This window comes from Taurulus bubalis (assembly GCF_910589615.1).
Source record: "Taurulus bubalis genome assembly, chromosome: 17".
Taxonomy (NCBI): domain Eukaryota; kingdom Metazoa; phylum Chordata; class Actinopteri; order Perciformes; family Cottidae; genus Taurulus; species Taurulus bubalis.
Genome location: NC_136605.1, coordinates 8,412,359 through 8,439,826, shown reverse-complemented (window position 1 = coordinate 8,439,826; position 27,468 = coordinate 8,412,359). Strand labels below are relative to the sequence as shown.

Here is a 27,468-nt window from a genome sequence, read left to right as displayed (position 1 = left end):
ATGCGTAGCATCCAAAGCACCAAAGCCATAGAAGACACCCTGTTCTTTGCCAGGACTCTGTCTCACCAAGGCTGGAATCATGAGTCAGTGCTGACGTTTGTGTAGGCTTGGCCCTCGAGAGCACAGGGCCATGTCAGAACCATTCCGCTGCATGTTTACAGTCCTCATTCAAAGAAACGGCTCTCCAACAGCTGCCCAAACAGTCAAACTGAGCTGAATGCTTCCAGTGTTGGGACAGCAAGGAACTAATTTTAGGACAGGCCGTCCGTCATTCTCTCTTCTTTCCATGTTTCCACTGAAACTTTATTCAGTTCTTATCCAACGTGAAGTCACGTTAACCAACAAACTACCACCACCTGAGGCCTGCGCAGTTGTAAGTGTGGGCATGAGCACTGCTCTGCATCCTGCTTCTTGGAACAAATGGACACAGTCCGGCCTTTTTGTAACGGGGTCCTGTTAAACGTCGCTACTGCCCTCTGTCTTCAGAGGTGTCACGGTACGCTGGTTTATATTTGGTTTCCGTTGCGTCTCTGCCTCACCACCTCCAGGCCACACATCTGGTCTTCAGGCCGACACTGGCTAAGCCCAAGCATTTCCTCCTGGTTACTCAGCCTCCCAGGAGAGCTGAAGGGGGAGAGCGAGCGCGAGAGAGAGAGAGCGAGCGAGAGCGAGAGAGAGAGTAGATGGGGGTGGGGGGGAGCAAGAGCGGAAGTCGGCCACGGAACGAACACATCACGGCATCTTTCCCTCCATGCTCTGCTCTAGTCTGGAGTGATTCATCCCCTTCCCGTCCAAAGGGAAAGCTTTTGCCAGGGCTCTGCATCGCACGCTATCCTTGTTCCTCATCCCACAGCCCATTAACTCGATTGGAAAGCTATTTTTCTTTAAATCGGCACGTTTTGTGGACTCTTATTGAAAATATTCTAACTTGATCTCCCTGACCTATTAGTTTATTGGTTATCTGATTAGTTTATATCATGGAATTACAACTTTGCAGTTGCTGACGTGATTAGTATTGATTTGTTGTTTTCAGTCACGGCCGCCTGTCTGAATGTTCTTCTCTGGGGCTGTAGGCTTAGTAAAATAATTTATGGTGAAGGGAGAGTTACCACGAACAATCTATTCCATTCACAAGGCACTTTTTACACTCTTCAGTTATTCTAGTCTGGTTTGAGTTAAACATTAGTGAAATCTCATTCCTTGCCTTTTATGAATATAACACAGACTCCATACTCGTCTTTAAATTTGCAGTCCATGTTTTTTTTTTATATTTTTGAGCAATCCGGAAAGGAGTAGACTTTGTTTGCAGGGCAATGGCTATACTTAGGCTGGTTTGCCCAGTAGTAAAGTGTGGTGTGTGAACTGTAAGGGGCCCACAGCTGACCTGGATAGAGTTTCAGGTAGGCCAACACCTCTGAGTTGGACCGGGTTAGACACAGGAGCTGGCTCAAGGCTGTGGCTCACAGAGACAACAAGTCAGGACACACAGTGGTGCCCTGCACACCAGGGATTCTGTTCAAAATGCACACAGGCAAGCTCTGATGTCTGATGGGGTTTTCCAAGGTCAGGTCGGGAATCCAAGGGCCGGAGCGCCATGAAAGGAAACATCCTTTCCTATCCTCTGCTTAACAGGGGAACCCTTGAATGAAAAGTGAATTGTTCCACCCATGAAATTGGATTTTTACGTGTCTGCCAGTGGCAGCCCCGTTCGTAGTCAGTAGAAGCACTGAACCCAGTTTCCGTTCAAAACTGACGCCCAAGAAAGAGGGAATGTGATTTGATATGAGCAGCTGGCGTACTGTCGAGATCATTTCTCTAACACTTAGCTCGTAATAGGTTTAGGACTTGTTTTCATCAGCTAATCAGCATTAGTACACCATCATTTTACTTAAAAAAAGTGCTGTTTATATCCAATCCAGGGGTTATTTTTCTTTCCTGCTTGTTTTCATCAAGCTAAAGCCAACTTGTGACATTATAAACATGTGGATAGAAAAGATGAAGGCAACAGTTCCTGTTAGGAGTGCAATTGTAAAGACTTGGGTTATTTTTAGGTTCACAACCTTCTCAGAGGAATGACTTAACTGAATAAAAAGCCTTTTGGGGTTTGCTGGTCGGGGTGCACACAGCTATTACACAAATGATTCCTCCGTTCCCCACTCCTATATTAAATGAGCCTGTTTTGAATGCCATAATTCTCCCCACCAGCTCACCCCTTGCAAGTGAAAGCCAAGCATTGCAGGAACAGAGCAGCTATGTGCCAAGAACGGCTGCACGCTCTACTGTAACATGGCCACTGAAGGCAAACTATTGAGGGATCCCTCCAACCTGTTGACTAGTTCTCAGCACAGACTGCTGTTTGTGTTTCATTCTCATCTATTTACCCCATTCTCTCTCTTCTGTTGACAGAGTCCAGCTGAAGTGACTGTCTCTCAACCAACTCGCACGGCCAACGGAACAAATGGGTAAGGAGAAATAGAAATAGAATTTTTTTTAACCTGAATTTTAGGAAGTAATAGTTCCTTATTTTGCTTGTGTACTTCCTCTGAGTGCTGGGGAGTTCTGTATTACGCGACAGGCACATGTGCAAGGCTAATCACTTGATTTTCACTTCATCTGCAGTGTATGTTTTCTCTCACGGGGCTCTCCTCATGTGTCTAGTCATGCCACATGCACCTCACCACAAGTCCAGCCCTATATGCTCACATGTGTGCACATACAAGCGTTACAGACTCGCATGTATATTGAAAGTCATTTGAGCTCGCTCAGATGACATGTCCAGGCTGCAGTGGTACTTTGATTGCTTATGGATTATGCCGCTGTCAGTTTTCCCTCATTAACCTCTTGACTGTTTGATTTGCCCTCCAAAGGTTGGCTCGTCTGTTTGGGGCCACGTTGGCCAATCTTCAAACTAGAATAGTGTGATCAATTATAGGTTAACTCTGTCCAGCTTCCAGGTCGCATGGTTAGTTAGAATACTGTATACTCAAACTGCTCGTTACAAGGAACCACTATGCGTCTCATGAATAATGAAATTCAAATAGTCATGTGGTTGACAAGTGAATGCTAGTGCCAAAGAAAAAGAGTGATTCATGGAAGGCTAGATCCAGACTATTAGTGCAGGGCTGTGATCTCAGACAGTGATGTAGCCAGGCTCTGCTTCACTCTGTTGCTGGCATCATGCCCTTATCACCCTCCTTCCCCACTTCCCTCATCTGCAATCTCTCCTGTACATCTGCCGATTCACAGGCAACGAGTCACAAAGCTCGACGTGTGGGACTATCACACACCACATATGAATAGACGAGGGTCTGCAACAATACTCAGCAGGAGAAGAGATGCATCAGGACGTGGGTAGGGGAGCGGAAGACGGACAGGAGTAGCTGTCTCTCAATCTTGAGGGAAAGAAGGAAGGGAAGAAGGAAGAAGAGAGGCAGTCTTACTGGACAGGGTGACTCAGTCCTACCTTAGCACCACTCCTAGAAGAGGTGTGGCTCGGATGTGTGTCACTTCTACATTATAGTGGAGGTGGCCCCGGGCCACATGGCCTAATTAACTACTGGTTTTGAAGGGAGTGTGTTAAAAGCCTGGCTGTAATTATCACGCTGAGTGCTGAGATTAAAGAGTGTAATGCGTGGTCATGACCTGGCCAATAACTGGACACGCCCAGAAGTTCAACTGTATGGAGGGAAAGCCATGCTCTGATAAGTCGGGCATTGTGACGGAGCAAATAGTTCCATATCGTTTCATCTTCAGTCTCATGTCACAGACAGGGCAGCTCTGGCTCACTTTATTTTATCAAGCTATTGAATTGGACTGTCCAGAAGGTGACATTAATCTCAACTATTAGTTTAAATAATGGCCCAGATGAATCGGAGGGATTTATGTTTGTCCGACTAGACTGAGGTTAATATGGTAATGCTTGGATAATTCATGGTGCTGCCAGCATGATGTGGTTAGGGAGGGTGCTAGGCCGGCCTCTGTTAATACTGAGTGGTGGGTACAGACAGATGTGAGTGTGAGCCATTTCAGGGCTTACCCAGAATACCTATAGGGAGTATCCCCAATGTATTTTGTGGACAGTATGCTCACATTGTGTCATGTTCAATTTTGAACAGACCATATTTTGTTTGTGTTATGCCTTTTGAGGCTTCGAGCAGGTTTTATAGTACACAAACACAGCTGCAGGGCACATGCACAGTCAACTCTATTGACTATCTATGTGACACAGAGCATGCTAGTGTACACTTTTAGTAACACGGGGGAAAGAAACATTTATTGAGAGATTCGTATTTTACAAGATGTACTTTTATCATTGTGATAACTGACATTGGACTTCATTAGCTTCAAGAGATTGGACATGGCTTTAATAGGTAACACAACCTGGTTGTGCAGGTAGGCATTCTGTCAGTTTGGCCTATGTCAGGAGTCCTGTCATAGATACGTTGTGTGTTTGCTCTGACCTCTCGCAGTCGCAGGCAGCTTACTGAGGGTGTGGGTGATGGACATATCTCTTCAGGCCGCACATGGTCTCTCCTGTCTGTCTCTCAGTCAGCACAAAGTGCCAAGCAGCTTGCTCCCTCCTGCTGTGTTCACACTCAACTCTGTCTTACATCATCACAATTTGTTCATCCCCGCTTTCCTGACTCTTACGTTCCTTCTCATAGCTGGGGCCAAGAACAGAGTACAAACTGTACCAAAAGGAACATAGACACTTGAGAACTTCTCTATCTCCGTTTTGCACCACTTGCGCCGTCCTCTTTCACATTAGCCCTCCTTCTGCTTTGACAGCTTTTTTGTTGTTGGTGTTGCTGCAATGGCTAAAAGAGACCAATGTTTCATAATACATGTGTGGGAATTTATGTGTGTGCAAGAGAGAGTGTGAGCATGCATGAACCATGTCGATATTTGCGTTTAAAAAGCTTAGAAGTGGGCCCCTAGTAATTGTCTGTCAACCATCCAACCATCTCAAACCGGCCGTGTTTAAAACATTAGCAAATCTAAGAAGTTTGGATTCACTAAGTCGCACCATCAGAGTGACTTCAAACTAAGAAGTCACTTACTCTCCATCATGAAATGTCTTGCTGATCAACGCTCACTCTCCTTCAGTCACAAACTCAGACTTCCTGTCACAGACACCCCCTCCTTTTTCAAAACATTACTTTTTTTCCCTCTCCCCTCTGCCTAGTCCAGAGTTTCTTGGCAGTGGTCTTGAGTAAACAGCGTATTTTTAGCTGGGAGGTCATATAGGCCCAGTCTTAATCACCACATTCCCATTTTCCCACCAGCCCAGCTTCAGCCAGAGGCCCATTGAATGTGGAGGAGGGGATCAAGACTTTAGAGAAATGGATTTCTGCAAAGAGGGACTGGTTATTTAGTGTTACAGTACGACCCAATGTATTTTAATGAAGGTCGTCTCAGATCGTATTATTTAGCCTTTGTTCTTTTTTTTCGGATGTCTAATAAACTGTGTAATTTGATATAAGAGGTATGAGCCTGAGCATCAACAGGGTTTGCTGTACAGGCTCATCAATCCATGGTGAGGTTTGAGGTCATTTGTTTGAATGCCTTCTGAACCAGACATTTCATCCATCACATAAATCTCAAAGTAGTTCAGTGACACATCAAGGGTCACTTTTGAAACTGTGCATGTTCTTGTGGTTACAAAGACCCGCTTTGTGTGCCGGAGCATGTCTCCACTGCGGTCATTCAAGCCCGAGAGCAAGGACACAACTTTTCAGACTTTAATTAGCGTCTCGGCATTTTGATTAGACCTCAAACTGAAATCAATTACTCATCGCTCCAGCAACCACCACCAGACAGGCACTCGCAAACTAATCAACTCATTGTGCCGCTCACACTTAGTGGATGTAAGTGTGTCACCATCATTGTCACCACAACGGGCTGCAGACAATATGCTCATCAGCTGTGGTGACCTTATTACAATATGTACAGGAGGAACAGTCCATATGCTGTTAATGTGAGTCAACCTTCAGCTTAATTAATGCTGCATTTTTACACAAAATCATAAAGATGGGAAGAACAGGAAAACCTCCCGTTATTCAGGCTTGTGAGCATTAGCTGTCTTTGTGTCATTGCACATTCCTAAACAAGTAACAACAGATATAAATACACTTTTCATTTGTCCTTTTAATTCAATTAATTTCTCCTTTTAATTAAATTAGTTGAAAATTTGCAACGATTCATTGATGAATTGTACAATAGAAAATAAATCTGCAACTATTTTGATAAACCGATTTTTTTAAGCAAAAATGCCAAGCATTTGCTGGTTCCACCTTCTTAAATGTGAAGTTTCGGTGCTTTAAACTGAATATCTTTGGGGGTTGGACTACAAAACAAAGCTAAGGGAAATCCAAGCTGCCACATTTCACTATTTTCTGACATTTGAAAGAGTTGCAAGAGAATTGCAGCCTTAGGTGAATCACTTGTATTGGTGTTATTGTAACTGCCTGCTATGAAGGCTGAGCAGCTATTTTGCCAAAGGATTGTTTTCAGTACTATAGTTATTTTCACCAAGAGGGAAGATATTATTGATGTCAGATATTCCCAATATCTCAGATTTATGATTACGTACTTGGGGCTAATGTGAACAGTTTTGCAATCATAGTTTAACAGACATAGCATAAGCGAGCATACCCACTGATTCCTGAGATATTTTTGATAATTGAAGATTCTGCTTTCAACAACAACTGCAGTTATTACTCATCACTTATTCCCGGTGGAAGACATGACAGGTCAAGGCCGACATGGTGAACAAGAAGTAGCAAAAATCTTAACAGCATTAATAAAAAGCTTGGGACTATGTGGGCGTGTTCAGACTGTACCTGACTGACATCTCTCCTATTCTACTGTTGATTTTGTCACACCTGTTCGGGTGGGACAACGTACACCTAATCAGTCTTTCAAGTACACATGGGATTTGGTGACTTCATGTATTTCCCAGTAATTCTCCCGAGTAATGTAAGTCAGTTTTCTTTGGCAGATCGATATTAATTGACAAGTTGTACCTACTCCCACCATGCAGCAGGCGTGACAATGAGTAATTAGGGTTTGCAGAAGAGAAAAAAGGAACTTATTTTTCTAAATTGATATGTACACTGAGTCCAGCAATACCTGAAGCTACTGTATGTAACAGTGGGCCTCAATGTGTCCTCTTTAAATAGTTTTCTTGTGTTGCTGTCGCTTCCTCTTTTTTTTCAACAAGCACTGTGTTTCCTTTTTGTTTAGATATTGTTTGTTGTTTGATTGTTGATTTTGTTTAAATATAAAAGAGATGCGATGTTGTATGTGTGAAATTGAGAAAGTACGGCACAAACAAAATAGCAGTGATAACTCTTCAGCCACATATCACACAATTTGCTTTACACCACTCAGTCTCTCACTTCTGTACAGCAGCTTGATGATGTTTATACTCACACAACTGCACAGGCTGTACATGTATGCTTCAGATGTGTTATAGAGTTTTGTGTGGTTGTACTTTTGGGAAATATTCCTTTCTTCTTTTCTGACTCTTCTTTTTACGGCTTCTCCCTCTCTCTGTCTCTGTCTCTCTCTGAGAGAGCTCTATTCTCCGTGCAGTTTAATCCCCATGTCAAATTGTTTCCTGCACTCCACAGGAAGTTGCCCACTAAAGGCCCCACCGTCACAGCCTTTGCTGGGGCTTCTGGGAATGTGGGGGCGGTAGAATGGGGGCTGAGTGGAGCTGGAGGGCTGCTGGACAGCTGTGGAGATCTAAAGCCCCCACATCAACATTAGGCTGGTTTTGAGCACAATGATCAAACTGGCTCTGCTAAGGCAGCATTAAATTGAAGGTCAGGTTAGTTTGTGCTGCTAAAGGTCAAACTCTGTATTTTAATCTCTCCTCCTACTCTACATGGCCTAAAAGAAGCAGTGAAGTAGCATAGAAGTATTTTAGGTTGAAGAAGAGGGCAGGCTAGTTAAAGTCCTGTTGAGCGGAATGGCAAAATGCCTCTAACTCGTGGAAATCTGCACACATGAGAGCCAAATTGTATTTTGAACTCCAAGAACATTCCCCCGGGATGTATAACCCTGTGTACCACATGATCGCTTCAATAAACTGTACATTTAAAAAGTCACCTCTTTATTTGCTGTGGTTTACAAGTTTTGAAATTAAGAAAGCCTAATTTGGGATATTGGTGTAGGCTTAATTGCTAAAAGGATTTTTATTTTATTTTTTTATTGCTCTTGACATTTTGGATGCAAGACAATCCCAGACAATAGCAATAATCCAAGGAACATAAACACCTGTACAGCAGGCTATATTCTCCAGTCGAGGCTTAGTTTTTCTTCATATCTAATTCCTCTCTCATATGGGCTAAACTTAGATTTTCTCTGCCTGTGTGTCTCCGTTATGTAGCATGGTTTTTTAATAACCTCAAATAAGAGACGTCGTCACATATCTGTTTATTTTAATGCCTATTAGTGGGCTCTGTTGATGCAGGGACTGTCAGAGGTCCCCATAGGCTGCTGCTGCAGGCGAGCCGACTTAGTTAAACAGCCTGACTGAGTATAATGTGACGCCTTGAACCAGTTCACTTTCACATACAGATGAATGGCCCACGATATAGAGTTTCACCGTGTCTGAACATTAGCCTAAATTAGAAGCTGATGCCAATCAGTTAGGATCTTCAACAGCAAATACATGTAATAAAGTGTATGCATTCAAGCATAATAGGCACTGTGTCATGTCAATGTGATAAACCATAGTATGGACAGATCAGGTCAGCGCACATAAAGTGAAAGGAAATGGCCTCTGCAGTCATGTAAGCTGAGCCCAAAAAAAGACAAGGCTATATTTGGACTCATTGATTATTGCTGACTTCCGTGAGGAGGAACCTTCTGGAATTATCAGATCAATAAGGACGTAAATCAGCTGGCGAAGCAGTAGGTAACAGGAGGCCAAATAGCCCTGCGAGGGAGGGCTTGATTCATTTCCTAAGCAATGATCCCAGCAGGAGGAGGACAGGAAGGAAGGAAGGAGGGGTTTGTCACTTGTACCTCACATGCTAATTAGAACCAGGAAATGGAGGAAATAAACGAGTAATTGGATAAATAAATGAGTAGAGATAAAACCTACAAACACTCTAATAGACTTTACGTGGTCCTTGTCCTGATATAATAAAGTGTGAATTAGTCCACAACCTTGCCTGACCTGATGTTGAAGCATCATGTTTATGGAGGTAGCTGCAGATGTGTTCGTGAGGCACTAAACGGAGAAAGAAAGGACAGCGGTTCAACAGATTTACAGATGTTTTTAGATGTTTCTGGTTTTAACTATCCAAGGCTGTGACCTCTTGAACCGCCTGCCTTCCTCTGACCGGTGAGAGCCGGCTGGCCCGGGAGTCCAGCCGGCGTCGCTCTGTCACGTTTATTTTCAGTGGCTCGCTCTGCGTGGCGGCCAAAGTGATAAAAGAGAGGCGAGCTGTCCACAGTGGCGTGGTATGCATCAGTGTGTGTTTGTGTGCTTGCGTGCACAGAGGGAAACTGGGAGAACGCTGGAGGACAGATATTCATGGCACTTCTTCCAGTCTCCCCTGTGTGACCCCCCCCCCCCTAAGAGTATCTAAGGGGCTTGTAGTTGGCACAGTGTCATATGGAGGGTGGGGTTCACAGCCAACTGTGTGTCTCCGGGCCAATTAGCTATCCAATAGGAGGGAGTAGTCAGGGGAAGACTTGAGTTGAGAGGGAAGCAGAGTTATTTACATTCTCTTATTGCTCCTCTACACAGGCACACGGTCTCAGACGTGTCTGAAGAGATGAAGAGTCTGATCATCGAGAAGAATAAGATGGGCCTGGAGGAAGAGCCTGAACTGCTAGTCAAAGGTGAGTCACATGACACCACCGTTACTCTGGTCTTCCATTGCCTGAACGCATCTACCTGCCATGTTCAGTTGTGGGGAGCATTGTCATGCAGCTGAAAACATGGATTCATCACTCAATCGACAGACATTGTTTCTGAGCAATAAAATGCTGAACATTCAGTGGTTCCAGCTTCTTAAATGCAATATTAATTTTTATTAATGCAAATCGAATATCTTTGCATTTTGGACTGTTGGTGAGACAACCTAAAATTTGAAGACATCATTCCATTACATAATTCCATTTTTCTTTTTACACTTTACACTTTACAGACTAAACATGTAATACTACTACTTTGTCCCTGAGTTAATAAATGAGGGCTTGGTTCTATACATTAATTAAAGTATATATTTCATTACCCTTATAATCTCCTAATAAGTACTGTTATTGCTGCATGCTGGGCTGTCGCCTTGAAGTCGGCTCCTATCTGACCACATGTGGCACAGCTGCTCCCGCTCTCCCCTCGTCCCACTGAGTCTTCATGAAATAATTGCTACTGGCATCAGGAGCGCCATCTTGGGTGTCTGGTGCTTTTGAGGAATGATCTCATAGGATATTTCTGTGTGAATTTACTTTCTGTTTTTTATACTTGGCCTGCTTCTGAAAGGCAATAAAATGCCAGCGCTTGGATAAATTACATCCTGTTTGGAATGGCGTTAGTCAGATTGCCTAATTCTGACAGCAGTTACCATGGGCCCCTGGCGAGTGCCCCCTTTCCTGACTGCTGTCGCCTCTCTGTCCCTCTCTCGCTGTTTGAAGAGAAGCGTTTCCCTCCAAAACAGTGGACAGATACTTTCCTTGGGCCATTGATTACGCAACGGCGTCTCGGGGCGTTAGATAATCCCCCTCTTTTGTTCAGCAAGACATCCTGAGGCTACATGGGGGTTAATATGCCTCCAGTATCTAATATATGCCGCAAACATGGCAGATATAGACCAATAATGGGAGGATGAATTGTAAAAGCCATGGTGTGCTTACGGAAAAAGATGTGAAGAAGACGGGGTTTATTGCCATATCCTTGATTATTGGCAGTTATAATGAGCTGCTCGTTATATGATGCAGAGATTCTCATGCTCTGTTTGATCCAAAAGGGGAAGCGAAGTTTAGTCAAGAGTTTCTTGTCCAAAACATTTAAGTTCAAAATCCAATTTATAAGTCATAATATGTAAAAGGAAATGTTAAATTCCAAATTATAATTTATAAAGATCCAACAACATTAGCACATCTTCTAATCTTTGGTTGTCACCACTAGTAATGTAAAAGTGTAGACTTTAACAGGGCAAGGTAAAGAAATAGACATACTGTCTGAATTTCTGTCTGATCTTTAACTGTAGTTACAAAACTTGAAACAAGCTAATTGTATGGCTTTTGGTTCAGCGGCTGACCTGAAGGTTTAGTGTTTAAAGAGGAAAATGTTTGCCTGAAGTGAAATAGTGCTTTAATTTGATGTTCCTAAATAAATTATCAGTAAAACGCCAACATGCCTGCAACTTTGTGCATGATACAATTTCAGAATTGAACTTTGAAGTGAGGTGACTTTTTTGTATGCAAAAATATCATATAAAAATTAATGAAACAAACATGCAGTACTCAGAGACTGACAGGGGGTTTGCTGTAAAGACATAGAAATGCACAGAGAGAGATTGTTTCCAAAATATGTGTTTGAGGGGGCAGGACATCTGGGGTCAGGGGTCACAAATGAAACAAATTAAATGTGAGCCGTGGCCCCCAGGGGAGACATTAGCAGGCCACAGAGATGGGATCCAGATGGGAGACCATGAGAGAGGTGTGCAGGGGACTGTGCTCCTCTCTCTGTCTGTCTCTTTCCTTTTTTTGCCTTTCCTTATCGCACTGTTTAAAGTTCCCAAAAAGAGCAGCATCTGTTGGACGTCCCATGTCTGTGACAGAGGCGTCACGGCCCGTCTCTCCATGCCTCTCACCCAGTCAGCTTGTCTGCCTCCCCCATCGCACATTCAATCTGTCAGCAAGCTCAGCCCAATTTACCTCATGGTTTTTATTTATCCGTTTCACGGTGGGTTTTGGTGCTTTGCCCCTCTGATGTGGTGTTAAATACCCCCAGGGGTTTTGCTTTAGGCTATATTGGGTGGGTTCAAACTTTCCACTTGCATCATATAGAAACATTCCTAAACAGGAAACATAGCCTGAGAGGCTGAGCCTTTGCCCCCCTCCTCTCTTTATTTTTTATTTTGGAGTAGCAGTGAGGCGGTGGAGGATTTGCACGGCCTGGGAAAAACTATTTGAGGCAAGGACAAAAACAGGGAGAGAAGAGAAAAGGGGGAGATGAAAGTACATAAGAAGTGAGTGAGAGCAGAGGGAAGAAAGAAGCAGATGAAATGTGCGCTGTCTGACAGGTGGCGCACAGCTTGCCAACCACAGAGGAAGCTGCGATGCTGGCGTGGCGTCATTGTCGCTTTCACAGAGTAGGAAGCTGAAGGTACATTGCCTAATTGTTTCTTTAAAACCACTCTCAGGTATGCATACACAAGCCATATGAACACACATGCAGCCCACTGCCAGTGTATTGCAGTGCCCTGCCCCGGAAGATAGTCCCACGTTGCCTATAATGGATCCAGGTGGCCTGCCAGCCTCTCCCATAGCCGTCTGGATGAACTATGACCAGGGGCGTTTCTAGGATTCAAGGAAAGGGGGGGCTTAGCCCCTAGAGAACTGGCAGGCACACACTGGCATGTGTGCGCTTGCGTTTTGCGCGGCAATTTTTTTTCACTGTATTTAATTTATCCATTGTTTCAGACAGTTCATCGATTGATTCAATCAGAAAGAGTGTGATTTTGCTCTGTAGTTTTGCTTGCATTCATTCAGTATATGATAACAGAAGAGACAGAATTTCAGGGTCATAGTGAACACAAATATGAACTTTTCTCAAATAACGAGAGAGAAATACCTTTCCTGCTTGTAAAGGAAAGACGGATAAACTAGCTTTTATATCCACGTCACTCCCAAATCCAATGGATGGAGAATGGACCTGACAGTGTCAACTTTTGAGTTGTTTACTTGTTTTATTTTGAGCAGAAGGGAATACGATTTTGATCTATTTTGTTGTCTGTGTAGTTTTTACAAACCAATAATATTTTATGCTAATTTGGACACTATCACTGAGATAAAGATGAACTAGTTCAGTGTCAAATATACCATTCAATAGTAAAAAAAAAACATGAATAACAAAAATAAAAACATTTCAAGTACATCTTAATTATCAAATGATAAATATTGTATGATGGTACTCCTTGGTATAGTTTACGTTGAGCTAAACTCCTTGGTATAGTTTACGTTGAGCTAAACTCCTTGGTATAGTTTACTATGAGATAAACTCCTTGGTGTAGTTTACTATGAGATAAACTCCTTGGTGTAGTTTACTATGAGATAAACTCCTTGGTGTAGTTTACTATGAGATAAACTCCTTGGTATAGTTTACTATGAGATAAACTCCTTGGTGTAGTTTACTATGAGATAAACTCCTTGGTGTAGTTTACTATGAGATAAACTCCTTGGTATAGTTTACTATGAGATAAACTCCTTGGTGCAATCCTGCTGTGGTTGATGAGAGACATTACAGAGTGAGAAAGCCAGCGCAGCAGCCTCCCCAAGGTCCTAGTGCCCTAAGGTTAAGTATGATGATAGGCTATTTTAATTTTAAGGGAAGAAAACATACAAACCAGAACACACGCACACATGTAGCATGTTAGAGTTATAAATAAGTTGTCCATGTGAGAAACAATAGTTTAATTTAATGACATCACCAAAATAAAAATGAAATAAAAAAATATATATATATATATTTTAATTAATATTCGGGGCTAAATAAAAAAAAATTAGATTTTTAAATTAAATAAATAAAATTTTAGCCTAGGGACGCCACTGACTATGACCCCTACCAGGACCCTTCAATTCTCCTCTGTCTTGTTTCTCTCCGGACGACATCAGGACAGAGCTCTTTCAAACTAGTTTATTAATCTGTTCTGAGATTAAATATTTATTATGAACTAGGAATGTCTGTTTCTCTCTCTCTCTCTCTCTCTCTCTCTCTCTCTCTCTCTCTCTCTCTCTCTCGCTATCTTTCTCCTTTTCTCACTCTGTCAACCTCTAAAGTGGTAATTATGTTGGCTGCATGCAGGCTTTAATGCCTATGCCATTAGCTGGCTGTATTTTTATCCCCTAGTATTTACCCCAACAAGGCACTCTCATACAGACTGCTGCAAACCTTTTGGACAATTACATGCCTTGTGGATTATCCTTAGTGAAGACATGGTGTGGCAGCACTGGTTTAGTAGCTCCATGACTAGCCCACCTACCACCCAGACCTTTCAAGGGAAATGCTTGTCCTGGTGTGTAGTTAATGTGTACATGAGTCTTTGTCTGGAGGCATAGGAGAGGGCTGCCAGAAGTATGGGTTAAAGGTGCTATATTTGAAATACAGAGCATTGCTATTGAAGCAAACAGCTATTTGCTCTGTAAAGGTAAAGTGGAGTAATGTCTACCTGAGCAGAGATCCCTGTGTGTGTTGTAATCCAAGTTTTTCTGTGCTTTGTCTGTATGTAGCCGGTCCAGCTGTGTGCGCATGTTAGTGTGTGTGAGACTCCGTGTGTGTGTGTGTGCTCCGCTGGGTAGCTAAAAGCCGTTGCTCTACACTGTGCTCTTTTTGCGGTTACAGCTGATAACGCCGTCCTAATCCACAGACTTGTTGCGGAAGTGTAATGCCCATTATCCGGTTACCTCTCAGGTTGACCCTGGTAGCTCTGTCAGCATTGTTGCTGTTTGTTATGTTGAGAGCCGTGTGGCGGTAAGGCCACAGTCATAAATATGCTCTGTATTTGGCATTTAGCACCTTTTTAAGTGGAATTTAAATGCATTTTCTTTACAATTTACTTGATGCTGGCAAAATTGCCCCAAGACTCAAAGCAGGTAGAAATGAAAGCAATAAATTGCTATTACTACTGGTAATAGCTACTGGTATAAAGTATATTTATTTCAGTAAAGTTTGGAAAAAGTATTTGTCATTAACACCACAACTAGGGTTTCTGCATGAGTATTGATCCATTTCAGTCTACGCCTAGCCCCAGTCATGTATATGCTGCCAGTTAGTTGATTAATCTGCCAGTTATTTTCTCGATTAGTTGTTTTCTCTACAGAAGATCATAAAACAGTGAAAAGCACCGATCCCAAAATCCGATGTCTAGAGCCCACGGTTAAAATGCCTTCTATTTAACAGTCCAGAACATAACAATATTTGGTTGACTGTCATCTATGGCAAGAATTTTAAACTATCAAAGGTTTTGAAATTGACTTAAAGCATGATCTAATTATCAAAAAACCTGCTGATACATTTTCTGTTATTCGGCAAATTGATTAATGAAATAATCATGGAAGAGCCACTGTGTTATTACATGTTTTGAAGTTGAATTGTCACATGATACATGTGTGTATCTTATTTAAAGGATGGCTGTTGCGGGAGGTGCGAGGAAACTGGATCAAGCAGCGCCGGTACTGGTTCGCACTGAGCCAGGACTCCCTCGACTACTACAGCGGGCCAGAGAAAGGAGCCCGAAGACTGGGAACGCTGGTCCTCACCAGCCTCTGTTCTGTCATCTGGCCAGACAAGCAGACGTACAAGGAAACAGGTGAGGAGCACTCAGACGGCTGATTCACGCTCATGTATACCGCAGTCTCTGTAGATTCCAGTAAGCCCTGTGGTAATTCCCTATGCGTTGTATCATAGACTTTTTTTTTTTATTGTATGTAAGTGACTTCATGATGTTCCCTTTCCCTTAACCATGAGTGCTGTACTTCTGAGTAAGTTTGGGAAGCCCCAGCTGTGTCTGGTCCAAGATGCGGCTCAAGGTTGGTCTAAAAACCTCACATCTTAGTTATCAACGGGGGCTTCCCGCTTCCCTTTCTGGGATGAAAGAAACAAAAGCTATGTAGAGAATATAGAGGAAAAGTATATTCTGTACGGGAAGAGACACAGGGATGACTCAAACATGATGTCCTCTGTCTACGTTTGTCTTCCTGCCCATCAATGGAGGGCATTATGTCCTGCTGATTTCACCAAACCGCTTAAAATGTCCAAACCATTGTATAAACCGAAACCCAAACATAGTTTTTACTAGCTGACTATGCCAGGGGACTTTTCTGGACAGAAGTGCACTTTAAATAGTGGCTTTGTCACGAGCACTATTGGGTGTTTCAATACGGAATAATTTTATGTTCCTCCTAAATTAGTGAGAAAGTTGCATGAAGCATTTACTTCCTCTGTGTATTTTCAGGTTGTTACCATAAAATATTAGTTCCCCTTCAGGGTTCCATCTCGAGCATCATTGAAACATTACAGCGGACTTAATGTCAGGGCAGCAAACAGGTTCAAAGTTGGCAGTGGCAACATCACCACGTCATAATCTGAGTTGTAAAAGCTCTTAATTTTGGGTTTGTACTTTGTACGCCAAGAACCTAAACAAAGACGTACGCGGGGCCAAGTCACGTAGCAGGAAAGGCTGATAACAGCCGTGGGCCTGCAGACCCGGCCAGGCTGCCAAGAGTACATCTAATACTTCCTCTGCACGAGGAGGAAGTGCGCCTTTTTTCCCTTTTTGTCCAAGAGGAGTATCCCTTAGGGGTTTGACACCTGCGTTCTAGCTCATCGATGGCATATCTGATATTGTTTGGCGATGTCATCGTCTGAGGTTTCTCTCAGGCTGACCTTTGAGTCTCAATGAAACCGAAAGAGGAAGTTAGGAAAAGGGATTCACACCAGATGTGCGGGGTGTCCCATACAGGGACCATTTTACTGTTCTCTTCTCCATTTACATAAACTTTTCAGATGAAGTGCAGGTTAAATTATCAAGTGGCAATCATATTAAATGCTCTTGTTTTTGTGTGTTTTTGTGTGTGTTTGCGTGCGTTTCTCCCAGGCCACTGGAGCATCACAGTTTATGGGCGGAAGCACTGCTACAGGCTGTACACCAAGCACTTCAACGAGGCAGTGCACTGGGCCTGTGCCATCCAGAAAATCATTGATACCAAAGCACCAGTGGAAACACCAACACAGCTCCTGATTCGAGACATCGAGGTGGGCAACACGACACACACACACACAAACACACACACACACACAGTTGCTGTTGCTCCCCCCTCTGTCCTGTTACCATGGAAACCACAGGGCCTCATTAGCCCTGGAGTCCAAAGTTTCCCCCGCTTGCCTTTCTCTTTTTGAATGATCTCATCTTATTTCCACCACACCACAACAGGACATAATAACAGACCTGAAGCAGAGAGGTCATTTCAAGATAAAGTTAGTTCCAGTTATTGGGTGATCCGAAAATGTTTATAGTGGGATTTGAAAGGATGCTTTTTGCCTTACCTTCTCACATGCAAGGAGAGTGAAGTGTATTTATAACGGACAGCCATATCTTTAGATGCAGCTGCATGCTGGAATCTCATTGAGCAGACGGATGACTCGACTTGCAGCCCCTGAGGAGGAGAGAGGGGCAGTTTAGGCAGAGTAGGTGGAGGAGGGCTTGGCGTGAAGCAGAAGGGCCAGATAAGCAGTGCTTCGACTGGCCTCCTGTCTCGGTAATCTCCCAACGAGAGTTTCTAATCTCAAAGAAAGTGGTTTATCTGCTCGCCTCAGTCTGCCCCTGTCTGCTTTGCCAGAAGGGGCCAAGTTTGCCATTTAGATGATGCTTTTAAAGTGCACCTCATTCATTGTTTTGCTTTTCCCACCTGAAGTCTCTTCATCTGTCTTTCTCTCTCACGCTGTCTCTCAGTCCGTTGCTTTCTTACTCCCTCACCTTTACACAAAGGCACGCTTTCTCAAATAGGCGATGTATTTCTCCTCTTGAGTAGCGAGATTAGAACTGTTGCAGCAAACATCAAAGAGAGAATGAACAGGAGAGGCTTTGTGTGAACAGAACTGCTCTCTTATCTTTTCAAATGTAGATTCATGTTCCAACCACAGACACAAGGGAGAGCAATGCTTGCAGTGTTAGCCCTGGACCTTCAGCCAGAGACCATGTGTGAAAAAGAGAAAAAGAGAGAACATCTGAAGGACATATCAGATGAGTTAACTACTGATTGTAAACTTCAAAACACATTTAAAAGACAAAAAAAAAACAGTATGACATTATAAACCTACCCAGACTGTCCGTTGTCAATATCCATCACAGTTAACATACAATACATGAGAATTATCCTTTAAGAAAAATATATATATTTTGCGAAATTTGCTTATTCACTCTCATGCCAAGAGTTGGATGAGGAGGCTCATATGACTTGCATAGATGCTATGTATGAAGCTAGGCTAGCTGTTTCCCTATTCCGAGGCTTTGTGCTACAGTGTCAAGCTAACGTAGACCCAGCTGCTGGCTGTAGCTTCATATCTACCGTACAGACTTGATTCCCCTCATCTTTGTCAAGAAAGAGAATAAGCATCTGCAAAAATACAGGAGAAGACATAAGGGAAAGGGAGTAAGAGGATCTATGGGCTAAACCATGTACAGTGTATGCATTTAATCTGTTGTGCTGTATCCTGCTACACAAGAGCCACAGGGCAGCGTCTCATTCCCACATTGCAAACAGACAAGTCTGTCACTATTGTGCACTAACCACTTCAGAAGAATGTGTCAACTTTACCCCACTAAAGAGGAGGAGGAGGAGGAGGAGGAGGGGGAGAGAGCAGGCTTGTCTTGTAGCCAGAGAGAAAGGGTGGCTGGTTTTGAGGGTGTGCAGAGACAGAAGAGAGCCAGAGCAGTGGCGACGTTACTAATGAGCAACAGGTGCTAGAGGGCAGTAGCATGGAAGCCATCTGTACCGCTGAAAGGCATCTCTCCACATAGGCAGCAAAAGACTCACACGCACACGCACACACACACACACACACACACACACACACACACACACACACACTAAACTCATTGACACCAGCAGATAAAATATAACGTGTCAGTCGTGCGAGTGCGGTCTGCCGGGTCATCACTTGACCCTCGCGCTGCTTTGAAAGTTGCCAGAGCTGAATTGTGACCCTCGTCGAATCGACCCCAGTCACCCCGGACAGACAAACACACATACTCAATCACCCGCTCACTGACTTGTTTCCAGGTTGGCTGCAAGCATATTGAGTACAGATGAAAGTTTGCTCTTTACTGTGTCTATTGATGTCATCGTCACATTTTTTTTTCACTTGTGTGCTCCTAGGAGAATAAGTTCAACCCTGAGGTAGTGGAGCACATCTACCAGCACAACCCCATCTTGAAGTACACCCAGGGCCCCCTGTACGCTCCTCTGCTGCCCTTCCCTTACGGCAGCCTGGAGCACACATGTAAGTAGTTAACATAGAGCCATCACATGTTAGCATGGGTAGCATGTATTGATACATATCAGTACTGAATATTTGCAACGGTTTCAAAACACATTTTCAGCATAACGATACACAGGTTCTAGATTACACACACACACACACACACACACACACACACACACACACACACACACACACACACACACACACACACACACACACACACACACTGTTATTCAACTTCTCGTAAAAATCTAAAATGTTCTTTTCCCCATGGTATCGAACACAGTAGCAAATATTAATATTTTTGAAGGTATTGTATCAAGGTTAGAAATTCCAGTATCGTAACAACACTAAGAAAAAAAAATGCTAATAATGGGAAACATAGTTTTACTTGAAGCTGTTGTCAGACTATTTTATGCTATCTAGAAGAAGCGGACCACTCACGCCTGCATGTGTATCCAGTTAGCAACCTTTTTCTGGAACTAGGTTACCTTGCTAATTGGAAATGCGTGTACTAACTGCTTTTAGCACAATGCAATGTGCTTGCCTTGGCTGTTTCAGTAAAACAAGTGCAAACAGGGCCACCGCAAATCAAAAAGATAAAAAAGGCATACAATACTATGTAATACAATATTATATTATGTAATACATCATAGCATTATAGTTAAAACATCAATGTTGGTATCATACAGATACCATGAAGAAGTCAATGACAATGTTGCACCGCTCCTCTTCCTCTTCTCTCCAGACCACAGTGAGAAAGGCTATGGCTCGGTGCGCGAAGAGGCCGTGAAGCTCTTCAACTGCCTGCAGCAGCTGGAGTCGGCACGGGAGCCGGTTCCCATCATCCAGGGTGTGCTGCAGACCTGCCTGGACCTGCGGCCTCTCCGCGACGAGGTCTACTGCCAGCTCGTGAAGCAGACCAGCTACACCCCGGCCCCGTACACTGCCGCACACCTCCGCTACTGGCAGCTCCTCACCTGCATGAGCTGCACCTTCCTGCCCGGGCCAACTGTGCTCAAGTACCTGCGATTCCACCTCAAGAGGTGAGATACTAAAGGGATCCTCGAATGTTGAGGAGGTAATACAGTTGACATTAATGTGTGTAAGTATTACAATCAATAACTGGCCACAGCTTATGTCTTGTGTTTTTTAAGATGAAGTTTTAGGTTGGATTTTTAGGTTTACATGACCTCCTACTTGTAATTAAAAATAGAAAATGTTCTTGTTTTTTCTGGCTCAGATTTATACAAATAGGATACATGACTTGTTGAAGACAGGTGGAAAAACACGACAGTGAATCCAGTTTAAAGTAATGGAAACCACAGTTGTAATGTTGCAGTGTTTATTTATTTTTTATATGAATGAAAAATATTTTGCAAGATCCAAGTCAAGTTGTAGCAACAAGATGCATTCCCAGTCCCTTAAGAATAATGCATCAGCCCGGGACTCAGTTGTTGGTTATGAGGAGGAACAGGTTTGTAAACCAGTAATGAACCAGTAGTATGTAGTAGCAGAGAAAACATGGGGTCTAGACAGTGTACAAGAAGCAGGCGCCAGCACCACAGACCACCAGTTTAGATATAGTAGCGTGATATGCCTTCACATTGTTAGCGTGTTCCCCAGACAGATGCAGTGTTTTAGGGCTGGATTTACAGGTCTGAATTAGCCTCTCTGTCAAGCATGCTAATCTAAGTTATCAACAGTGCTAATCTCCTGCTCCGAACCTTCTGTCTAACGCCATACCATCAAACCACGACAATTTTCTATCTATATGTTTGTAATGGGTATCCCCCTCCAGCTAATATAACAGTTGCATGCGATGGCGATTCATAATGATGCCGTGGAACTCGCTGCCTGTGTGTTTGGATGCGTATTGCCATCGTTCTCACGCACTCTCTCTCTCTGTGGATCTGTACTGAGGCTGCAGCTGGGCAGAACTAAGACTGGAGCTGGGAAGTGAGCCCAGAAAACCTCCTCCACTGCCCTAGACCCTTGAGAAAAACCCCCAGGGAATGTCTGCTGTCAGAGAGAACAGGCCAGCAGAAAGAAAGCAGAGGAGGGGGCACGAAAGGAAGAGGGGCGAAGACAGGAGAGTATAGGAAGGATCAAGCAGACCCAGTGGAACATTCCTAATTATGTTTCAGCAGGGTAAATCCCACCCCGTGGCCATTTAGTTATGAGCGAGTGAGACGTTGGAGGGAATGAGAGGGCCTCTCTATGTCTGGTAGAAAGTGTGGGGCCCTCCTGCTCCCCTCTCTCTGTCCTCCGGTTTGTGTTCTTTCTTTTTTAGACGATCGTCGTATGATTGTTTCCTTCCTATTTCCACTTTGTTTACACAGGGCTGAGCTCAGAACTCCATCAAGTAGTGTTTCACACCTTTCACGCTGTGCATACTGTGTGACACTTCAGCCTCCAGTCGGAGTGTGTCGTGTCCGCTTGCCTTCGCGTGTCCCCTCTTTTTAAAACACTCACCTACCACTCCTGGACACTCTACCGGGAGGAAGTGGCAGGTCACTCCGGTTCACAGGAGCGGAAACACCTTTTCCTGTTTCGTGACGCTACCCAAAGTCAAACATGTTTTCTTTGCCGTTTTCCTTTTCTTTGAAGGATTGACGGATGTTGAGCCTTTTATGTCCCTAAGAGCTGAAGTGAGAACATTTGTCATTCCTCGCCTCATTGACTTTCGAGCATTGCCAGTTCAAAGAAAATAAAGAAGTCGGTTGAATCAAAGGGATGACGCAAAGTCCATAATCATAGCATAACACTTCACTGACTTTGAATCACTGTTAACATTTCGAGCATTAACAAGTTCTCCCTTTTAAGTATTAAATATCATTTTTGTTGGCAAATATCTAGGACGTCTAAATGCGCTCACACTCACAACATGTATCTACCCATCTCACTCCCACACTTTCTTGCAGGATCCAGAGCCAGAATCCTGAGTCTGAAATGGATAACTATGCGTCTTTCATCAGCGAGGCTCTGGAGAAGACCAAGTGTCGGGAGTGTGTGCCATCCTGGGAGGAGATCCAGATGCTGATGAGCCGACAGGAGATGCTGTGCACCGTGCACTATCCTGGCCCGCTGTCCTGCCAGCTCAACATCAGCTCACACACTACGGCCAATGAGGTCTGGCTACATTTCACTGCATTACTTTCTAGCACAACTTTCTCAATCTTTCAGCTTCCCACACGTTCCCGTTTAAAGGTTTCTAGCGTGGTCTGACGTCTAAGGACATTACAGAAATTGCATTTCTTCTTCAAATGAAACCGTTTGTGTGTGCATCCGTCTTCTCAACACACTTCCTGTTGCTCCTCACCAGGTGGTTCGAATGATGCAGGTGAAACTCGGCCTGCAGGAGAGCAAAAACACGTTCGCCTTGTACGAGCAGAGTGCATTGTGGGAGCAGCCGGTCGCTGGCAGCGCTCTGATCGCAGACACCCTGACCAGGTTTGAAAAGGGATTGTCAGTCTTCAGCCTGTAAAACAGAACAGACAGACACCCAGAGGGAGTCAGACACAATAAAAACCTAGCAGACAGACACGTTATCAAAACACCTTGTCTCTGTCTGGCAGGAATCTCTTATCTATGTGTCACCCGTTAGATGAATGCCAACAGAGCGCTGGATTGTATATTTATCTTTGCTAGTCCAGCTCCCATGCTGGGTGTTATCCAGTATCCTTGATAACTGGTGACCTCGTCTGGTCTTGTTGGTCAAACATGACACCTTAATGGGAAACTGGACTTGGGTCCCTGTTTCGGTAAGCAAAGCCAGCCAGTAGCTGGATCGCAAAGGTGGAGCTGATGTCATTTGGTTGCACAAGGCAAAGTCTAAAATTAACCGATAATGATGGCGCTGGAATAAAAGGGACCTTTGTTTCTGGTGGACGTCTGTGCTGGTTGACATGCAAACAAGTGAACCGCAAAGTTACGACACAACAATATTACACATTGTGGAGGGCAGTATCTGGTAACATATTAATATTGAGGCTTTTAAATCGTGCTGTACCGTTTGTAAATGTTCCCTTTCTGTCTCTTCTGTGCAGCCTCTCCACTAAAGAGTCGGAGTCTAAATCCCAATGGAAACTGTGTTTCAAGCTCTACTGCCTGTTGGATGCTGACAGCATATCAGTGGACAGCATCGAGTATCTCTTCCTCTTTGAGCAGGTAATGTAGCAGAACACGAGTCGTCAAAGGGCAGAGTCCTCCTTGGAGAATGCCTTTAGCATGAGAGGCCATTTCAGTGCCGATAATGAGATGTAATTCATTGTTCTGCAGTGACTCATTCCTCGCATTTCATTGGATTATTATGGTTTTACAATCATTAATGTCTTATGGGCTGTGATTGCAATAAAGCACAGTGCATAAAAAGCATGACTAAGAACACTGGCTGTAGTGCAGAAAGGGCAAAAGGCAGCCAGCACTGGCTTCATTAGAACATATTTCCCGAGGACTCCCATAAAAGAGTTATGGGACAAAATAAAACAAGGTGGGGTAGAAAGGGTTGATGGCAGGACTGAGGCGATAATTAACAAATTGTGCCTTCTTCTCGGCTTGTTGGGTCTCTCCCTGTTTGTCCTCACGTTGGCCTTTGCTCTGCAGTGCCATGAGATGGTGGTGCGTGGCCAGCTGCCAGCCTGTGATGAGGAACTGCAGTCCTTGGCTTCCCTGAGGCTTCAGTGTCTGATGGGTGACTTCAGCATACACGCCCCCTGCCCTCCCCTGGACGAGCTTTTCCCCGGTAACATGCTGGAAGCTCGCGTGGTCATGTCCCTTTCTGCGCCCCAAGCGTTGCCGCCTTGTCAGCTGGCGGCTCAGAATTGCCCCACGGCCCAGCGCTTCCCCACGGGCCTCCTGGCGGGGACGCTGTGGAGCCACACGGCGATCGCAGCGCACAAGCAGAAGGTGGAGCAGGACATGCGTCTGCGGAGCCGGCTGAAGGAGGAGGCGGCAGCTGTCATGGGATCCATCTTGGAGCGTTGGAAAGGTCTGGCCGGCTACAGCCGCAGGGACAGTATGGCTGCCTACCTCACAATTGCACGCCAGTGGTCGGGCTTTGGATGCACTCTTTATGAAGTGGACTTTTACATTGTGAGTATCGTGCGGTCCGCTTCAGTTGTACTCCCTCAGTGCTGAAGAGTCACTTGAGATGAATCAAAGCATAACTGTGAGCTGTTCTGACACCTCCTTACCTGTTCCTCCACCCAGAGTTCGACGGGGAGTTTTTCCCAGAAGTTGTGGCTGGGTGTAGCTGCTACATCCGTGTCTCTGTATCGGCAGGGAGAGGCAGAGGCCCTGGAGTCCTTCCCCTATGGCCAGATCTGTTCTTACGGAGTATCTGATAGCAACACCTTCAAGATCACAGCTGGGGATCGGGATCTGCTGTTTGAAACCACCAAGGTATAGTAGATCACACCCCAGGTTATTATATGCAGTCTCATAGTTAAAGGAAGTACAATCTATCTCCACTGTAGTCAGGATTCAGTTTGTGTACAGTGCAAGTGGCCTTATCACCATGAAATGTTCTGCAGAGTAAGTGAAAGAAGCACGCTGTCTGCTCATGATACCCCCTCCTCCCTCCAGCCGTCTGACCCACTTTAAAAACACTCATTAATTTGGTCTAAATAGAGAGCACACAACCTGCCCCCTGCTCTCCGACCAATGCTAACCACCAAAAGTCTAACTTCCTGCCATTAAATGGCAACTGGGGGGTTAGTTTTATTGCAGTGGCTAGATTAAAATATTAGGCAACATTTCTCAGAAACATGGATGTTCTTCCAAACAGACTTTTTTTTTCTTCAACAGAGAACAAATCTTGCCTTTCACGGGGAAGATCTGCTTGCATCTTCCCACGCGGAACAAAAAATCCCTCTGTGATCTCTCAAGGGGCACAAAAGTGGCTTTTATTTATTTATTGGACGCACAGGCGAATTGAAGCAGAGCCCAGTAAGGCTCCTACTTTTGTGAACTTAAGGTCTCATATTGGCCTGACATGAATGTGCAGGCGTTTTGAGCTACTGGGCAGGAAGAAAAGCGAGAGAACGGAATGGCAGGGGGTGATTATGGTTGGGCCTGGAGTTAAGGGAGAGGGCGAGATGTGCTGCTCATTCAAGGGTGACAGTTAAAGTTGAAGAGTAGGTGCAGGTTTAAACTTGGAGACTGTTTCACTCTATGTTCTCACACACACCATGTTTAGGCGAGCATTAGCCGGACTAAAGTACGGGTAATGGTCACGGTGGTTTGGTGGTCATGTCCACCAAGGTCAGGGTAACGGAGGGAAAGATGAACTCCTCAGCAGTGCCCTTTTTCTGCAACAGCTGCTGGATAAAATATGTCAAAGTGATGAAATATAGGTGAACGTGTAATTTTATTCTGATCGAGGGGTGTGCGTGTGCCTCCAAAATGTGCTAAACAACATCATCCCTGGCTTCTGGAGGATCCAGCTGGATGACATCATCCGTCTCCACCCTCATGTGACAGTGCCAGACAGACACTGAGACTGCCACCAATCTGACCTCTCTCTCTCTCTCCCTCTCTCTCTCTCCATCCCTCTCTCTCTGTCACAGCTGACTGAGATCATGCAGCTGATGAATGCGTATTTCAGTGCCATCCGTCGCCAGCGAGGGAAAGGGGAAGACGCGGACATCACCATAACAGAGAGCACAGAGGTGGGATTCCATCACCTTGCCTTGACACAGAAACACACCCTCCTGGAGCTGCCCTCGCACCCAGTTTGAAAGAGACCCATAACCCGGACACCCCCAACCCCCCACCCTTCCCCTCCTCCTCCACGTGGCCCTCATGAGGCCCAGCCCCAGTCCTCAAGACACCACGCCTCCTCCGCTGGGAACGGCACGGCAGCCAAAACAAAGAGAGGGCTGTTTTCGCTCCCCATCCGTGAAAATAAACCCTTGCTGAGCTTTCCAGCTGAAGGGGCTGGCTGATGGAGGAGGGAGGGAGGGAAGGAGAGAGGGGGTGGGGACGGGACGGGAAGGCAAGGGGGTTCTGCTTTGCAAGTGAGGTCAGAAACCCACAGAAACCAATGTGGTTGCTGATGAGCTGTCACACACCCTTCACCCCATCCTGTCACGCAACCGCCTCTGTGACCCTCCACGGCCCCCCCCACTCCCCCCCCCCGCCTCCCCCTCCACAATGTGAGACGTTGGCATGAGCCTTGCTGCATCAGGGAGAGACGGCGTCACAAGAGTGAGGCCTTATGGTGACAATAAGCTCATGAAGGTATGGCTTAGCATGAAAACACTACTTTTTCTCTCTCTCTCTCTCTCTCCCTCTCTCTCTCTCTCTCTCTCTCTCCTGTCTCAAAGTGTGCCATATTTGTATTGCCTTTCCTAGAAAGCGGTCGTCCCTCATGCACTGCTGGAATAGTGTTGAGAACATTCAGTGACTGATACACACACCCACCCCTGTCTTTAGCTCTCTTTCTTTTTCGTACACACACACTCACTCTCTCTCTCTCTCTCTCTCTCTCTCACGTGCCCTTATGCTGACATGTTCATCAGAGACGGGTCAGTTTTCATAAGGTCTCAGCCCGGTTTGCATTACCTGGAACTGTTGATGCAGTCAGCCATGTGAACTTGGAACTGGAAACAGATGTTGGACTGTGCGGCTAAGTCACTTTGGCTGACATCGCCACCGAGACTCTTACCTATGGGATTATCAGTGCGTGTGTGTGTGTGTGTGTGTGTGTGTGTGTGTGTGTGTGTGTGTGTGTGTGTCTATTTGATCAAGAAGACCGTTTCCTGGATTACACGTTCAGGATCTGATTTAATTTTGTCTCACAGAAACCAAAGGATTGTGGAGCCGCTTCTACGTTGTTTCCATGAGATTCTCTCTCGTGTCCTTTGTTGTGCTGCTTGTCTTGGCCGTAACCCTCGACACGAAACTTGGTTAACACTTGACTGATTGGATCATTTTGCTTATGTCAGTTACTATCCTCCTACTACAGCTCTACTCTGCTGAAAATAACAGGTGCTTCTCTGTTTGTTATTGTTATTTTCACAAAATATATATAATGAAAGAAATTAAACATAAAACCCGTAGTCAGAGATCTGGATCATTCAAGAAGTGACGACATATTGACCATGCAGTTCCACGTCAGTCCCCTGCTATTTAAACAGACACCTTTTTAATCAGGCCATGTGTGCTTTTGTAGTATTATTTATGCACACTTTGCTATTTTTTTTTACAGTTCTTTACGTCTTAAATGCAGACCCAGA

At 44.6% G+C, this 27,468-nt stretch overlaps 1 protein-coding gene across 1 annotated transcript; it reads left to right on the top strand.

Moving 5' to 3' along the window:
- plekhh3 (pleckstrin homology, MyTH4 and FERM domain containing H3) lies at positions 1–25,968 on the top strand (the record flags this gene model as incomplete). The annotated part of the gene is made up of 12 exons (XM_079233573.1): positions 1–83; positions 9,767–9,861; positions 15,372–15,554; positions 16,842–16,999; positions 19,123–19,246; positions 19,977–20,274; positions 22,153–22,360; positions 22,554–22,681; positions 23,278–23,398; positions 23,834–24,322; positions 24,440–24,631; positions 25,798–25,968. The coding sequence occupies 12 exons, from the start codon at positions 1–3 to the stop codon at positions 25,966–25,968; spliced, it is 2,250 nt and encodes a 749-aa protein (XP_079089699.1).
- Positions 25,969–27,468: the final 1,500 nt, after the last annotated feature.